Here is a 17,785-nt window from a genome sequence, read left to right as displayed (position 1 = left end):
CGGGAGCGCAGTGCGTTAGCGCCATCTCGCGGTCTCTACCCGCAACACTTTCTCAGCCTGGATCGGCTGCGACGCGCTTCGGTGGTTTTGTAATAAGCGATGACCGCACACCTGAGACCACACGGTAGTTAAAGTTCACACCGTGCCCGCAAGATTCACTGGGTCAGATGAATTAAAAATGGTTCAACACAGTTTATTCAGCTGAAATAAATAGGGAAAAAATATTGGATCCCATAGACTGTACCTTTAGATTTCTTTTTTTACTTGTCTAAATCTGATCTAAGATGCAGGAGCTGCTCAACTTTGGCCTATGCATCGAGTCAGTTTGACGTACACCCATTTTCTACATGGTATTACAGTTTTATCTTTATCCTGCAGGCTTAGGCCTGGTGCCATATTATTCATAAATCAAGGCATTGATTTTGAGGCACTGTATTAAAGAGGATATTTCGTCTGCGATGGATTTAAGCTCATTTAACCTGATGGGTTATTTTAATAAATAGGCCAGGACAGGAAAGACTAGTGTAAGAAGACGGGTTATATTATAATAGCATGTGATTGTAGTGGTAGACTAGGCTTTGTACAACAGCCTCATTGGTTTATAACTAGTGCCCCACTTTACACAAACATTACATAAAATGTGAATAAAATATATATTTATTTTTCCCATTTTAGCACAGATTTATTTATAACATTCAAGAACAGGTAGCGTTCATAACATGGTGTGGATGATAAGTCCCAGATGTGTCACTGAGGGATGAGATCACTCCATGTCTGGAGCTCGGACTCCAGCTTTGTGCGGGCGGACCACGCCCCGGTCCCGGCGTGTGGTGCACCAGGCTGGGTTAGCCCACAACCGCTACATCCGGGCGCCCTGCTCGATTTACAAGCCCTGCGAAAATGGCGACTTCAGGGAGGACTGCATCATTATCCTCCACCTCAACGGGACCCAAGAGCACTCTGGAGAGCTCCAACCCAGACGAGGACGATGGACAGGATTTATGGTGGGTGGTGGGCGATTAAAGCTGCTTTATTGTGAGCTGGGTCCGAGGATGTAGGGGGTGCATTGTGCCGGGATGAGGATGGTTTGACAGCTAGCCTGCTAACGGGGCTAGCTAGCATCAGCACCAGACTGACTGGGCACCGGGACACAACAGCGCTAGCCCGGTTTAGCTGCTCGCTGTCAGTCGTTGTTTGTCACTGAATGAACAAGCCTTGTTTAGCCGTGTTGTAACGGGGCTGATCTGTCTGCAGGTCCACCATCCTGAGTGAAGTGTCAACCCATTCAAGATCGAAGCTACCGTCTGGGAAAAATGTCCTGGTCATGGGTGGGTATCTGTGTATGTCTGCAGTCTCCTGGCTTAGCTCGTAGGCATCGTTAGCTTGAATATCAATCTCATCCTGGTGGAGTTAATGCTGCCCGACGGCTAAGACAGTTAGCTTTCCCTGCTGTGGAGGTACCTTTGTGTTTAAGCCTGGTAGCTAGTGCGTCGGCTAGCGGAGAGAGACAGGTGTATTTTCTTAACGCCTACACACACACACACACACACACACACACACACACACACACACACACACACACACTGTCTGTCTCTCTCTCATCATCTTGTGAGAGAGACTCGGGCCTCTTTGAAACACTGCAAGTCATTCTAGCATCCAGTCATGCTAGTAGCAGCTAAGAGGAGATGATGCTGAGGGGACACGCCACACCGTCGATGTTTAAAACGGGGCTAGCGGGGCTTTTGCAGCAGAGAGGGTGCCTCCCTGTCTTGATCGGATCTTTGGCTGTCCACACACACACACACACACACACACACACACACACACACGCTGCGCTCACATCTAATCCTTAGCCTGCTGCCCTTTCCAGCCCCGATCAGCGAGTTGCTTACCGATGTGTGAGCATGGCTGTAAAACCATTTGTCTGTTGTGCTTTTCATGACAACATCAGCACACACGGCTTTCTGGTGCATGTTGGTCCCTCTGTCGGTTTAAATTAATATGACATATTTCATGAATGGACGCAGCCCAGTCTTTACGCACACAATAACAATGTGGAGCTGTCAGGGCTGAGGTTAGCAGCTTGAGAAAGCTGCATGATGAGGTGGCTCTAATAAAATTGTTTAAGTCATTTTTCAAGCAAATTTTAATTCTTAGTTGTAAGATTTGGATATTTTGTGAAATATGTGAAATCTGTAAATAAAACAAGCATTTTTCACCTTAGGTTTTAGAAGAACTTGACGGTCACTAAAACTACTTTGTGGAATCGTACAGATCAACAGTTTTAATTAATTAATGATGACAATCATCTTGAACTAAAATTGTACAGCTTGTGCAAATCTAATTTTGGATTGTGTTTGGTGTGCACATCATATCTTATATTTGAATGCTGTAAAATGCACTGTGTGACGACTATAATTCAGAGCATAATACAGGACAGTAATAATACAGCCTTCAGCTGTATTGTGGTGTTTTCTCCCTAATATGCTTTTGCCAGGTTAAATTCTTTGACCACTAAACTTAAAGGGCATGTTATTGTCTGATCACCATGTATGTGCGTTATTTATGGATTTTATGTGCATATATGTTTAGGAGAGGTTGGCTCGGGGAAGACCACCTTGGTTGCAAAACTACAGGGCGTGGAAGAGTATATGAAAGGGCGTGGCCTGGAATACCTTTACTTCAGTGTCCATGACGACGATATTGATGGTAAGTTCATAAACTGATGGACTATGTCCAGTTATGCTTCTTGTTTTGTCACAATAGTAAACGGAGTACTTCTGAGTATCGTTGTATGGAAGTGTCTGTTTATCTTGATGTGTTTTGTGTATGTAGATCACACAAGGTGTAATGCTTGGGTGTTGGATGGAGACCTTTACCACAAAGGTCTGCAGGGAGTTGCTGTACCAGTGGACTCGATTGGCAACTCGTTGCTCCTGATAACAGTTGACATGGCACGGCCGTGGAATGCCTTGGACTCCCTCCAGAAGTGGGCCGCCGTCGCTAGGGAACACATCGACAAACTCCGCGTCCCTCCCGAAACGCTACGGGAGCTGGAGCACAAACGTGAGTCATACTGGCGGCAGTCAGGTAGACGTTTGGTAAAATACAAAACAAAGTGCACAGCTGTTCCGTGTTTTTGGGTAAAAATACGGAACAGTGGACCACAGATCTCAAAGGGGTTTGTTTTAGGAAGTCTAATTACGAGAATGATAACACTACATGTTTTAAAATGTAAACCCCCGGCCAGGTTTTAAAATATATATTGTTTATTTGCATATGTGTAGTTGTAAAACAGTTCCAGGAGTACACAGAGCCAGGCAGTGGTGAGGACGGCACCCCACAGAGGAGGAGTGAAGAGGAGGAGAGTGTGCTGCTGCCATTAGGAGACAACACGCTCACAGACAACCTGGGCATACCAGTGGTGGTGGTCTGCACCAAGGTACACACTCCGCTGCCCATTCTTGTAATACTAAACATCAGCTTATGTGCGGAAACATATCACTTGTGAATATGCGTGGTTGCACACGCTTTACTATTCTATGATTTAAGAAAGCTGTTGAAAACACATTGTTTAGTAAATGGCCTTAAATGAAATACTGTGTATCCCAAACCAGCAAAATGCTGATTTAATGCATTTACTCACGCACATGACCTCTGTTTGACACCTGCTCATCTGTCCTCAGTGTGACGCCATCAGCACATTGGAGAAGGAGCACGACTACAGAGACGAGCACCTGGACTTCATCCAGTCCCACATCAGACGTTTCTGTCTGCAGTGTATCCTTCACTAGCACATTTCTAAGGATTTTTTTTTTGTTATATTTTTGCTCCTTTATGCAGAACTTTTGAATAGAAAATATCCTTGACAGCTATGTCAGACGGGGCGTCTCTGGTTTACACGTCAGTGAAGGAAATGAAAAACCTGGACATTCTTTACAAATATCTGGTCCACAGACTCTATGGTTTTCCCTTCCACTGCCCCGCACAAGTGGTGGAAAGAGATGCTGTCTTCATGTAAGTGTTTGTGTGTATGTGTGTGTTTGAATACTGTATGAAAACCTGAATTTGATTTGTAACCCTTTCCCTCATGTACCAGTCCATCAGGTTGGGACAATGAGAAAAAGATTGCCATACTACATGAGAACTTCCAGACAATAAAAGCAGAGGACAGCTTTGAGGATGTAATAGTCAAACCACCAGTTAGAAAGGTAAAGACTCCCACAAAAAAGATCCTCTTAGGCAAGTTAAGCTTGCCGTGCAAGGGTTGGATTATATCAGGTGTCATTACCTTTTACATTATACCTGTATGTGCAACCAATTCTCTAAACCTAACCCAGTATCCTTGCAGGGATCGCAAGAGTTTTTATCCAGCCTAATTAATTAGCTGTTGAATAGCTATGAAAAAGTGCTGGAAGCAAAATAAATCTTTACAACCTTTAACCTTTTTTTTTCTCTCACCAGATTGTACATGAAAAGGAGATTCAGGCAGAAGATGACCAAGTGTTTCTGGTAAAACTGCAGACGCTGCTTTCCAAACAGCCTGCTGCGACAGCAGGACGACCAGTGGTGAGTGCTCTTGTTTTTCTGGTTTTGGCTCATAAGCTAAAGCAAAACCTCTCTCTAGTGTCGATGTGTGTGAAATAAACTGTTGTGAAATGAACTGTTGCTGTTTATAGGACACCACTAGCAGAGCACCCACTGGCTCCCCCAGGACAAGTAATCGCTCTGCAGCGGCCAACGTAGCAAACGCCATGCCACAGTCGGGTACGTTGTAACCATGACCATCAACCATTGCTCACTAAGTGCTTGACCATACGTTGAACTCTGGTTGCTGTGTGCTGTGCAGGTCAGACCAGCGAGGGTGTATTGGCCAACTTTTTCAACAGTCTACTGACAAAGAAGGCAGGAACAGGGGGACCCGGGACACCAGGTGGTGGTAACAACACACCAGGAACCGTACGCAAGTCAGGTGGGAACACTATGCTGTGGATTGGTAGGACAGATTGATAGTGATTTAGAACTTAAACACTGTCCTTAGTCATTCTTCTTCACCCAGCTTCTTTTTGTTCTTGCCTTCCTTTTGCCATTCTTCGCCGTTTTCTCATCTCTTTCTCCTGTCCTCCGCTCCAGACATAAACATAACACATAAAGACAATAATGAAGTGGTCTGAGTGCAACCAACCACACAAACATGCACCCATCATCTTCACGCCCATTTGTAGCTCTGTGACTGTGTCTTTCATTCTCATAGTCTTTGCTGTTAATTTTCAACAATTAATAACATCATTCATAATGTGTATATGTGTATGCACTAGTCAGAGGATGCTGGCCACGTTAAGGTGTGTGTGAGAGATATTTCCCATTTATTACTGCTTGTGTATGTCATCTTTCTTTGAAGCATCTATTTGCTTTCTTTGACCCACCTTTCCTAAGCTTTCTACTTTCTCCAACATCCAAAGAGGAGCAATGCTGGGACCGGTCCTCCTGTATCACACATTCCCTACATGTATAGTTACATGTGGACTGGGCAGAGGGCTTAAATTTTGTTTGTGAGGTCACAAACAAGTCAGGAACTACCCATATTTAGAATTAAAGTAGTGGACCAGAAGATGATCCCATTGCTGTTACATTTATATATCTCAGTTTTGCTTTCAGAAAAGGAATTAGTTTTATACACTTCTTATTTTCAAACCATATCTTCTCAAGCATTAAGAAATGGCCTCAGGTGTTAGTGTCTTCTGAAACGTAAGAGCTTGAGCATATTGATAATGACAGGTTGATTGGATCAAGCTCATGTGTGCGGATGTATTGATTTCATATTAGTGGTCAGATACACAGAATTTTATTTTATTTTATTTATCTTAAAACCCAGATTTGAACTCCCATTTTAATATACTGTCTCCTCTCTGCTCCCCTACATTTAGATTTTTTTGTTTTACTTTTTGGCATGTTGCATTGCATTTTTCTGAAATTACATCAGCCACAAATGGTACACATGACTTTAACTAAGACTGGGCAATGCAGAAAAATTATATAATAGCTATACAAATTATATGTATGCACTGGTAGTCTTTGTTGCTCCCTTTACTCTCACAATTGAGATGACACAAGATTTGACTTGACAAAAACATCTAATTATAAATTCTATAATTCTACTGTGAATATACATACTCCCAGATCTTATTTTAACCATGTGTAATTGTCTTTGTGCTTATTGCATTGTGACTTAACTATTGAATAATGCAATTATTAAATTGTTGTGTGCCTCTATGACATTTTTTTCTTTAATATAATCCTAATTTTTAAGTTTATATGTATCTTCCCACACTTGATTCAGGTTCTAAACTGGGTCTGAGCGATGTACAGGCAGAGTTGGACCGCATATCCAGTCGGGAGACTGACTCTGACTTGCCCAATGCCAATGAGACACCTGCTACTGACGGCCAGGACACATGAAGACCGACACACTTCACCCTTCTCTCTTCTCTCCCCTTTTCGACCTCAGTCACCCACCACCACCCTTATCCTTCTTCCCATCACTTTCACCCTCATCCTGGGGAGTAAGAGGGAAGTGGGGTAAAAGCAGGGTCGGACACAGTTTTTCCTCCCCATTGTCTTTCACTCTACTGAAGGAGAAGAACTTGCCCTATCTTCCTCCATGTCTGCTTCCATACCTTGTTCTCCTTCCCCTCCTCTCTCTTCCCTTCCTGGCTGTTACACTGCGGGCTTTCTGTTACTTGAGAGTAAGTGGGTATGGGGAACCAGTGGGTGTGTGAAAGTTGGAATGAGAAGAAGTGAGAGGTAGGTTGACAAAGTTGCAAGAATGAAAGCAAGGGTGTTTTATCCATCCATTTATTGTGATGGTACTGTTAGTGTTTTTACGGTAGGAAGGGCGCAAGAAACTGCACTTAGATACTATAGGGATGATTGTGTGATTGTGTGTGTTTATTGTATGTGGGGCAAGTCATGCTTGGCCAGAGGAAGAGACCGAGAACAAAAAAAAATGCCTGAAACTAAATTGCAAACATTCTTTTTCTTTTTTTTTTAAGATGAAGGGACAAACACTATCAGTATTTGTATGAGTGTGAGAGGGACCGTGATGCAGCTGTAGAACACTAAGGAACTTACTTCAACCTAGACCTGTATGTGGAGAGATTTTTGGCTGTTTGCATTACAACCAAAAGGCAAAAATACATAACTATGCTCTTACACTACATGCTCTTAAAGCAGTGCATACACTATTATTACAGCAGCTCTGTCTGCCAAACTGCACAAACCAAACCTGACAGAATTGATACTACAAAATCAGAGATCACACTCAAACAGTAGTCCTGTGTAGAAGACACCTACGGTTCATGAAGGCACCCAGTTCTACAACTGGCCAAACCTCTCCTCATGGTTCATACTGCTCAAACCTGTAGATAACCGATGGTGCACTGAAAAGGGAGGGTGGTACAGTTTGTGGGCGAGTAGCTGAGCTTTACTTGTACAGAAACACGCACTAGTGATTCAGTTCTATAGTTAATGCGGGCAGGGTGGTGGGTGGGCATTGGGTTCAGAACATGGGAGCGTCACATCAAGAATGTACAGTCATTGTCTCGCTGATTGGTCCTGTTATTTCAGAGCTCTGTGTTGGCGTTTGTATAATCAGATCTGTTCAAATCAGTGAAATAAAAGGTGTATTTATTCTGATTCATCCACCTGGCTTTGTTTTGTTTCCTTACTTCTTCACCTTGCTCTCAGTAACATTTGGAAATATTACGAATTGTGAATAAAAACATGTTGAGAATCCCTTAACTAGATGCCTTGGGGTTGAACCCTTGTTGGCAAGCATGTATCGCCTGTGGTCAAGACAATGAATAAACAAAGACAACTGGACATTACAGTGTTTTAAATGATTTTCTTTCAAAGAATTAAAGTATTTTTGGAGAATCTGATGAGCACAATTTAGCCAACGTGGACCTAACATACAGGACTTCTTAAAGTATTCCGGCTCCTTGACTTTTTGTACACTTTATTTAGTTGTAGATTTCATTTGAAATTCATAAAATTTCAATTTTCATCAATACACAATAACCCATAATAAAGTTCAAACCTGTTTATAGAACTGAAATCACTCATTTGCCAAATTATTCAGACTTGGCAGATCCTCTCAAGCTCTGGGCGAGGAGTGTATTTGAACTGTCATCTTCAGCTTTGAATGACACACCTGAGGTGAACTCTGTATTTAGTTCCATTATTTAGTTCTTTCTAATCTGGAAGTCTACAGTATGTTTCTCTGATGTTGAGAACCACCCCCAAAGCATAACGCTGCCACCACCTTACTTCACCATAGAGCTTGTGTTAGATGATGAGTAGTACCTTATGTTTCCTGGACACAGTGCTTTTAGTTCTGTCCAGTGCAACCAGATTCTTGTTCACATCCTTGACCAAGAACCTACTTGCTCAGTTACTCAGTTAAACCCCTGGCAAATCTAAGAAGAGTTCTGTTCCTTCTCATTATTGTTGTGGCTGCTGTACCCCAGCCGCCCCTCAGAACTTTATACTCTTGTTCTGATTTGTGCCTCACACCAAAGATTTAGTGCAGAAAGTTTTGTGGACTTGGTTTTTGTCCTGACATGCACTGGGATTTGGGGGAAATGTTTGTCTTTCTATGAATTTGTCACAAGTCGACTCAAGTTTGACACATCTCAGGAACAATTAAAACAAACTGGACAATGGAAATGCATGTATAACGATTTTACACAATTTAAGTAATAAACATCTGGAGTTTAGAGTGGAAAGTGAATGAGAGAGGTGGTTGACAAGCAGCCCTTGTATTAGTCATGTTAAAATGAATGAACATTTATATATTAATAATATAATATATATGATGCATAGTGTTCCTGTCAGGGGGGATTTTTGCATTTGTCATATCTCAACACAGCAGCTCATGAAATTCCCTCATAATGTACCCCCCCCCACCATACACCCATCACCACTACAGCAAATGTCACATCTTTTATTTACGTCAAAGAACAATCTCAAAATGTAAATGTGGTAACTTGAAAAGATATCACGAACTGGCAATAACTGTTACATAAGAATGTCGACAGGAAAACTTTGTTTAAAATGGCGACCTATTTTTCCTAGTGCGGCAGAATACATATCAGTTCTCCTTCGCCATCTTGACGTTCGATCGCACAGGCGGAAGCAACATCTTCGGCGGAGGAACAGCGGGTGTGGTTCGGACTTCTACGGGTGGTTCACCTAGCAGCCGTTTTCCTATTTTCAGCCAAGAGACGGGAGAAAATTTTCCTGACAAGAGTCACGGAGGAGCCGCTCGACTCTGGTAAAGATAGGAGGTTCGCTGCAGCTTTTATATAACGCATGTATCGCGCGTCAATGTATGCTTTACCACAGAAAATCATCTTTGGCTAGGGAGGGGGCTCCGGTGGGGTTTTCTGATTTGGCTGGCAGCGCCGCAGGTTTTGTACGGTGGCGCTTGGATCTACTTTTCGTGCGTCCTGGCTAGCTTAGCTAATACCAGAATTAAACATTTGGAGGGTCTGCTTAAAAACGCGATTTCTGTAATTAATTGATTCGTAACGAAAACGCACTATGATGATAATTGCGTGTCGGTCAAGCAGTAGGTATTTGGACGTTGTAAGTGAAGCTCCAAACAGTGTTTGTTTATGTTAGCTAGTTAGCTAACTAACGGGGAGATTAGCTACGCATGTTAGGTTAGGTTAACAGTTAGCATAGCGAGCTCTCAAGGTACGCTAGCCAACCTGTTAGCTAGCAGTGGGGGCTAATACCAGCTAGCGCTTCGGTTGTAATTTACTTGTCACTAAAACATGTTCAATGTAGGATATGGGGTTTTCGCTTGGTTTTCATTAGGTAGCTTGTTTTACTCTTAGACACACCACGAGAGGAGGAGCCGTGGAGGTGATTGCGGGGCGGAGGGGGTAACGTTAGTTTTTCTCATTGGAAACCCAAGCTGCGAGGTCGGAACTTGGCCGTGGTAGGGGGAGGGGGTGAAATATGCCTTTGATGTTCTTTGCCGCTGAATGGTGAATTGTGTTCGTGCTGGCCTGGAAATACCCACGGCTTTGCTCTCTCGGTTGGAGGTGGAGGCTTGGCATTTCCCCTCATAGCTACGTTAGCGAGCCAAACAAGCGTCTGAATCAGGGGGAGCCGACACAGGTAGCGCAGCAGACAGTGTCGTTTATCATTGAGACCACGTAGGAGAAACGCACAAACATCGGGTTAGGTTTGACATTGGCAAACAAGTCAGGGTTGAGTACAGTCTTTCTTAATTTCCCCTGTGTACTTATTTCCCTTTAACACAGACATATCTGCTGTGCGGGCTGAGGGCAGGCAAGAACAATGGCTACCCAGTGTAAGTATGAAAAACTTCACTAGACACGTTTTTGTCAATTTATGTCAACTATAAAAACATCTAATAAGTTGTCTGTCTATGTTCATATGTATGTTGCTTTGGGATAAATCATGTTTACCGTCAAGGAAAAAAAATGATGATCTGAGGCTTGATGTTAGAATTTTATGTTTACATAGACAAATATTTTTTATCACTGACCAGAGGTGTCAGACATACAAGGTTTTCATTTATTTGTTTCCATTTGCATATAGGACTACATGTTATCTGTCATTTTGCATGTCCCATTTACTTACCCTGTTTCATTCTGTGTGTTTGATCTTTTATTTTACAGCTGATTTGATGGAATTGGACATGGCAATGGGAGACAGCAAGGCTGCTGTGAGCCAGTGGCAGCAGCAATCTTACCTGGACTCAGGCATCCAGTCTGGGGTCACCACCACCGCACCGTCTTTGAGCGGCAAGGGGAACCCTGATGCTGAGGAGGACGATCCAACTCTCTATGACTGGGAGTTCAACCAGCCCTTTACTCCTGAGCCCACAGGTATACCAGATAGTGACATTTCCATCATAATATTTGCAGTTTTAGGACAGTTACTACAGGCAGAACTTCTGATGACTGGTAGATGTCAGTAATCTTGTGGTGTTTGATATATTACATTACATTTAGACATTGAAGGGTACGCCATGACCCGGGCCCAGCGTGTACGTGCTGCTATGTTTCCTGAGACATTGGAGGAAGGTATCCAGATCCCACCTACCCAACTGGATGCTACCCACCCGACGGCAGTGCAGCGCCTGGCAGAGCCCTCTCAGATGCTAAAGCATGCAGTGGTTAACCTTATTAACTATCAAGATGATGCTGAGCTGGCCACTCGTGCCATCCCTGAGCTTACCAAACTGCTCAATGATGAGGACCAGGTATGTGTACATATTAGTTCAAATATCACATGAACACACTTAAAGTGGTACCACCTGACTAACTCTTATCATTGTGTACATTGCTTCCTTGACCCTTCTAATAAACATGACCTTTTTACTAGGTTGTTGTTAACAAAGCAGCTATAATGGTGCATCAGTTGTCCAAGAAGGAGGCATCACGACATGCCCTGATGCGTTCACCACAAATGGTTTCGGCAGTTGTTCGTGCCATGCAGAACACTGGTGATGTGGAGACAGCTCGTTGCTCTGCTGGCACACTGCACAACCTTTCCCACCATCGTGAGGGGCTCCTTGCAATCTTCAAATCTGGAGGCATCCCCGCTCTGGTTAAGATGTTGGGGTAAGCAATTGTGCTACTAATGATACTATATATATATATATATATATATATATATATATATATATATATATATAAAAGGCGATGTACCATCGAAATGATCCACAGTTAGTAAAAGAAATCACAGACACAACTTTTCATGTAGTGGTTGGTGTTGGCTTTTGTTGCAAAGCAATCTGACATAAGAGAGTGTATTGATGAGATAGTTGTTTGTTGGCTTTGCTTTTTGGCTTACTTTGTGTTTTACATAATAATGCTTTGTCAGTAAATGGTCCTTCATAAGGCAGACCCTAAAACCATTTTACGGACTTAGAATTCAACTTTCCCCTGCTGGCTATTTGTCAGCAAAGCTTCAAAGACATCCAGCAGATTGCAGTTTTTGTAGTATTTACTTAGGCACGTACAGTAATGATTAATTTTTATTTTTTCACTCAAAAAGAACTCTCCTTTTTGCTCTTTCTTCTGCTTCCTTTTTTCTAGGTTATACTGAATAAAAATACAAAAGCAGACTCATGGTTCGGTAAATACTGACTTAACTACACACACTTTTACTATGGTATACCTCGCACCAAACAATAGCCTAGCTAACCAGCCATCACATGTACAGAAAACCACATCTACAAACAAGCAATTCAGACCAGCAATTATTAGACTAAATGCTAAATCAAAACCAATTCTACACCTTGCTTTGATGTGTGCGGAACATAATGACATACTGGCAGTATCCATAAATAATCACCTCTAAATCTTTACCAACCAGCTGAGCTCTCAAAGAACTGAAACCCCCATAGCTTAAGTGAAATGTCTTCCGTCTTTATTTTATGCTTTGTATTCTCCATGAAAAGCCAAAACTGTTAGCTGGCTGGCAGGTTGGAACCTGTTGGATGTCACGTGTGTGTTTGAAATTGCACCTGGAATCGCATTACTACACAGGATGGAATGATGGCATGAAAGGGGATGAAGTGCCCTATTTTATTTTACTACGGGTGATCATTTGAATGCTGGTATCAGTTTGCATTATTAATACATCCAGAGTGACAAATAGACATTTGTATTGTCATGTTTTATAAAATGATGTCACTTAAGATTTGCTGTAGTTTAGTTTCTTTGTACTACTAAAGCTGTGTCTGTGTCACCATTCTCGCAGTAATTTGCAGATATCGCTACAGCTGTTGTGCTGTGAAAAGCATGTTTTATTTTGTTTTGATTTTTGATATTCATTATTTTATTCATTCATTGTCACTCATATTTCAGTTTCACTCACCAGTGTTGAAGAATTGATGAGTAACTAAAAGCTAATGGCAACATTTTGCTGTTGAAGTGCACTGTCTAGTTATTTCAGCAAAAATAATAGCTAATAAGCAAAGCATTTAAAATATGCAACTGACTTTTCCTACCTTGTAAAAATAAATACTGCAGTAGATGGTGTAACAGCTCAACAATATTAATAAAAATATTATTAAAAAATATATGAAAAAGTCAACACACTAGACATTTCTAGTCTTGATTGATAACTGTCAAGTGTTGAATTGAATCTTGGCTGTCATGTTGTTATGTTAAATGAAAAAGAACTATGATAATTTTGCATCACTATTTGAAATTCTGGTATCAAGATGTTTCCAAAAGTGTGGTTGAAGATGTCTTTTTGTGATTGTTTTTGTTTTCCAGGTCACCAGTGGACAGTGTTTTGTTCTATGCCATCACCACGCTCCACAACCTCTTGTTGCATCAAGAAGGAGCGAAGATGGCGGTGCGCCTTGCTGGAGGACTGCAGAAGATGGTGGCCCTGTTGTCTAACACAAATGTCAAGTTCCTGGCAATCACTACTGACTGCCTGCAGATCCTAGCATATGGAAACCAGGAAAGCAAGGTATTGGAATACCAACTTATGTATGCATGTTTACATTGATCAATTTAACTGAGTGCCCATTGTTTGCAGAAGTTTGTAGCATTTATAAATATAAACCTGCTTTGATTTTTAGCTCATCATTTTAGCCAGTGGTGGTCCCCAAGCCCTGGTCAACATCATGAGGACATTCACATATGAGAAACTGCTGTGGACCACAAGCAGGGTGCTCAAGGTGCTCTCTGTTTGCTCAAGCAACAAGCCTGCCATTGTAGAGGCTGGTATGTACAGAAATGGAATCTTGTGAAATATAAACTCTTTACAGTAAAACCGTTTGTTGTTATGGTATTACCATAAATCTCAGATGCATTTGGGGTTGTGATTTGCTACTGAGGTGAACTAATCAGTGGGTTTTATTTTGGTGTATGTGTAGGTGGCATGCAGGCCTTGGGGCTTCACCTGACAGATCCCAGCCAGCGTCTGGTCCAGAACTGCCTCTGGACCCTGAGGAATCTTTCAGATGCTGCAACTAAACAGGTACAATATACTCTTGAGTAGTCACAGCTACTAATGTCTCGTGAGCCTAAGGTTCAGTGTTAACTGAACTAGTCATCAAATATGACAACAACTACATACAATAATCATGGAACAGCCATAAGATGTGTTTGGACAGTTTAACGCATTTCCTTTTTTAAAAATAAAATAATGGAAAATACTGAGAATGTATGCTTTCTTTCCCCTTGTTTGTTTCTCCAGGAGGGAATGGAAGGTCTCCTGGGCACCCTGGTTCAGCTGCTGGGCAGTGATGATATCAATGTTGTGACATGTGCTGCTGGCATTCTTTCCAACCTTACCTGCAACAACTACAGTAACAAACTCATGGTCTGCCAGGTATATATCATACATGCCTCCTATTGGGAATTGTATCTTTGTGTGAAAGATGCATAACATTCTTAACATTTACAGCATCACTGATAATTTTACACTATATTCATCATCAATTTAGGTCGGAGGCATTGAGGCTCTGGTGCGAACAGTGCTTCGGGCTGGCGACAGAGAGGACATCACAGAGCCAGCAGTCTGTGCCCTGCGCCACCTGACTTCCCGCCACCAGGATGCTGAGATGGCCCAAAATGCTGTGCGTCTTCATTATGGCTTGCCTGTGGTGGTCAAACTACTGCACCCTCCTTCCCACTGGCCACTAATCAAGGTAATTTTTCAGTTTTTTTAGCACCTGCACATTTCTCACTAACAGCTTAATTTTGTATCAGCCTTGAATATTAAAAATCATTTGTTGATGGGATTTAAATTAAACTATTTGTTATGTTTTCCTATGTAGGCCACAGTTGGTCTTATTCGCAACCTGGCACTTTGCCCAGCCAACCACAGCGCCCTGCGAGAGCAGGGAGCCATCCCTCGCCTGGTCCAGCTGCTTGTCAGGGCTCACCAGGACACCCAGAGGCGCACAAGCATGGGAGGCAACCAGCAGCAGTTTGTGGTGTGTAATGAAGCCAGCAAGTCCTCCAGCTCTTTTTCTTTGGTCTTAGTGTTGTTTTATGTGTTTCATTATGCTTTTGTCCCCTCACTCAAACGTTTAGGAGGGCGTGCGTATGGAGGAAATAGTGGAAGGCTGCACAGGAGCTCTGCACATCCTGGCCCGGGATGTCCACAACAGAATTGTAATCAGAGGGCTCAACACCATTCCACTCTTTGTCCAGGTAAATCTGAATCCCTCAGTGTGATATCTTACTACAGGAAAATAATGATACATTTCTTAATTAACTGGATTTAAGTGTAGCTTGCAAATATATTTATTTTGATAATCGACAGTGTTACCGGACTGATTTGTTAACGAGTCAGATTGTCATGTATGTGACCAACTTCCCTTTGTCTTTATCACATTTCTGCCATCTCCAGTTGCTCTATTCTCCAGTGGAGAATATCCAGCGTGTGGCAGCAGGTGTGCTGTGTGAACTGGCACAGGACAAGGAAGCAGCAGAGGCAATCGAAGCTGAAGGAGCCACCGCACCACTGACTGAGCTTCTGCACTCTCGTAACGAGGGCGTTGGTGAGTATACATATGTAGATGAAGACTACACACACATTTGTCTTTGTGACTGTCAACTTGCATTACATGACTTATGTTGCTTTGCATTTTCTACTATAGCAACCTATGCTGCAGCTGTCCTCTTCCGCATGTCTGAGGACAAGCCCCAGGACTATAAGAAACGTCTGTCAGTGGAGCTGACCAGCTCTTTGTTCAGAACTGAGCCTATGGCCTGGAACGAGGTATAGACATTCATACACAGACATAAATTAATAATCGAACCAGGTGCAACAAATGAATATTTAGTGTCTGGCCACTGAAAGTGACACAATTAACATACTAAGCCATGACTTTCTATAAATATTTTATAGTACATACTGTATACACCTAGTATTCATATGGTGCACCAACTACACTGGCCCATGTTGTGCAATACTCATCACTTGGTTTTCATTTTATAGACTGGAGACCTGGGTCTGGATATGGGAGCTCAGGGAGACCCTCTGGCTTACAGGCAGGATGGTGAGTGCCTGTTTTCATCTCTAATGAAGTCCCTTCTTATTTCTTACATCTTCCCTTCCCTTTTTTTTTTTTTTTAAGCCTCTGATTTTTGTAGTTTCATTTAACACGATAAATACACTAACGCACATTAAAAATATATAACAAATTAAGGGGATACTTTTTTTCATGAATACTCACTGAAGTTATTTGAATACAAAGGTCTTGCCTTTAAAGCTTACTGTTTTTGCATTTCAGATGGAGCCTACAGGGCCTACCCAGCAGCTTATGGCCAGGACTCCCTGTTGGACCCAATGATGGAAGGTGCTGACTACCATACTGACACTCTGCCCGACCTGGGCCACCACACTGACCCTTTGCCAGACCTCGGCCACACCCAGGACCTGATGGACAGCAACCAGCTGGCCTGGTTTGACACCGACCTGTAGAATTGGTGAGACAGACCTCCACCAGCCACTTTAACAGCATTATTGGGAGCGTTGGTATAATTGGCAACACATTAATTTAAATTTCTGTCCTGTCTTCTTTTGCAGTTGTATTCTGTTAGAACCTGCATTGTGATTGGCCTGTATTGTCTGAAGCAGCATTATGATTGGCCTGTAGAGTTGTTGAAGGTAAAGAAAGGAATTATGGGTCTTTGGAAAGTGCCTGACACAAGAAAAGGAAGATGGTTGCCATGGGAATGTTAATGCAAGTCGAAACAAGGGAAAAGAACGGGTTAAAAATAACAGAGAAAAGTGGAATCACACAATGGAACAGGTTACCTATATGGATATGTGCACATGAGGTGGATCTTAAGTTTAAAACACATATGTTTTAGCCTTGCCTGTATTATCTTTTTTTGTTTCTATTTTTCTTATTCTATTTTTTTATTTCTTTTTGTAATAACTCATTCTCTGTTATGGTACTGACCCAGCTTGCCTTCGCACTAGCCATCTTCATTTTCTCCTCAATGCTAATCATTTGTAATTTTTCTTTTTTTTAAACGTATATTACATGTAGTGTTAAGTTATAGTGCTATTATACAATGTTCCTTTGGTTTATGGCCGAATGTGTAGAACACTAATAATCAGTTGAATTGTACTCTGACTTAAAGTGTAACATTGTGTAGTTTTTTTTATAATCTCAAAAATGGAGAATTATGCATTCTTAATATGTGCTTGTTTAAGCATAAAATATGTCAGTGTCACAAATGTTCTAAAGAGGGATATGGGTGAAATTGAGGGTGGGCTGGGGATAAATCTAGAGACAAGTGTTTTATATACAGTATCACTGGTAGGTTAACAACTATTTTGTATGCTATCATTGGATGTCTGATAGAAAAGTCTTTTAACCCTATCATTGGTGGTTTAATAAAACCCAGTTTTATGTGCTATCAAGGGTAGCTAGGTTGACAAACCAGTTGTAGTCCTGCTGTGCTTATTTTGGAGACGAGGTTATGACACGGCTGAACAATAAAATGGCATTTTATTTCATTTGGTCTGTCCTGTGTCTTCTGTTCCTCCTGTGTTTTTCAGATGAAAGAAATCTCAACAGGCCCTTAAGGCAGACTAAGTTCAGGTGGACAAGAGTGAAATGTCTATTGCATGTCAATGAGGACCTTTTCACAAGTGAATGGGATCTGAATCATTGGGTGGGGCAGAGTACATGATAATAGATGCAGTTTAGTGGGTCATCAGAGTCCTCAGTGGCTTTGTGGACATAATCTCCCTG

At 42.0% G+C, this 17,785-nt stretch overlaps 2 protein-coding genes across 3 annotated transcripts; both read left to right on the top strand.

Moving 5' to 3' along the window:
* The first annotated feature begins 872 nt into the window (after positions 1 to 872).
* On the top strand, positions 873 to 7,695 carry dync1li1 (dynein, cytoplasmic 1, light intermediate chain 1). The gene is made up of 12 exons (XM_026350182.1): positions 873 to 1,004; positions 1,255 to 1,328; positions 2,593 to 2,709; positions 2,836 to 3,066; positions 3,288 to 3,442; positions 3,687 to 3,780; positions 3,882 to 4,017; positions 4,100 to 4,211; positions 4,465 to 4,569; positions 4,680 to 4,767; positions 4,850 to 4,972; positions 6,341 to 7,695. Exons 1-12 carry the CDS (start codon positions 901 to 903, stop codon positions 6,457 to 6,459), a joined length of 1,458 nt encoding a protein of 485 aa, XP_026205967.1. The 5' UTR covers positions 873 to 900; the 3' UTR covers positions 6,460 to 7,695.
* A 1,499-nt stretch (positions 7,696 to 9,194) lies between these two features.
* LOC113154366 (catenin beta-1-like) lies at positions 9,195 to 17,547 on the top strand. 2 transcript variants are annotated; one of them, XM_026348522.1, is made up of 17 exons: positions 9,195 to 9,334; positions 10,335 to 10,384; positions 10,716 to 10,925; positions 11,052 to 11,302; positions 11,425 to 11,663; positions 13,329 to 13,530; positions 13,643 to 13,787; positions 13,940 to 14,043; positions 14,263 to 14,397; positions 14,513 to 14,716; positions 14,846 to 15,004; positions 15,105 to 15,224; positions 15,424 to 15,574; positions 15,674 to 15,795; positions 16,015 to 16,075; positions 16,310 to 16,505; positions 16,606 to 17,547. In XM_026348522.1, the coding sequence occupies exons 2-16, from the start codon at positions 10,372 to 10,374 to the stop codon at positions 16,498 to 16,500; spliced, it is 2,307 nt and encodes a 768-aa protein (XP_026204307.1). In that variant the 5' UTR covers positions 9,195 to 9,334; positions 10,335 to 10,371; the 3' UTR covers positions 16,501 to 16,505; positions 16,606 to 17,547. The 2 variants fall into 2 exon arrangements, with proteins under 2 accessions (XP_026204307.1, XP_026204308.1); XM_026348523.1 differs by having other exon boundaries at positions 9,197 to 9,347.
* Positions 17,548 to 17,785: the final 238 nt, after the last annotated feature.

Source organism: Anabas testudineus, chromosome 11, assembly GCF_900324465.2.
Source record: "Anabas testudineus chromosome 11, fAnaTes1.2, whole genome shotgun sequence".
In the NCBI taxonomy this organism is placed as follows: Eukaryota; Metazoa; Chordata; class Actinopteri; order Anabantiformes; family Anabantidae; genus Anabas; species Anabas testudineus.
The sequence above is the reverse complement of the archived record's forward strand: the minus strand, read 5'-3'. Positions and strand labels throughout refer to the sequence as shown.

What these genes read in the sequence shown, in the direction of transcription:
- dync1li1 (XM_026350182.1), top strand. Translation starts at nt 901, where the DNA reads ATGGCGACTTCAGGGAGGACTGCATCATTATCCTCCACCTCAACGGGA. An exon ending in GAAAAATGTCCTGGTCATGG is followed by an intron (nt 1,329 to 2,592) that starts GTGGGTATCTGT and finishes ATATATGTTTAG; the next exon opens with GAGAGGTTGGCTCGGGGAAG. An exon ending in TCAAACCACCAGTTAGAAAG is followed by an intron (nt 4,212 to 4,464) that starts GTAAAGACTCCC and finishes TTCTCTCACCAG; the next exon opens with ATTGTACATGAAAAGGAGAT.
- LOC113154366 (XM_026348522.1), top strand. An exon ending in TGCTCAATGATGAGGACCAG is followed by an intron (nt 11,303 to 11,424) that starts GTATGTGTACAT and finishes CCTTTTTACTAG; the next exon opens with GTTGTTGTTAACAAAGCAGC. An exon ending in GCTCTGGTTAAGATGTTGGG is followed by an intron (nt 11,664 to 13,328) that starts GTAAGCAATTGT and finishes TTTGTTTTCCAG; the next exon opens with GTCACCAGTGGACAGTGTTT.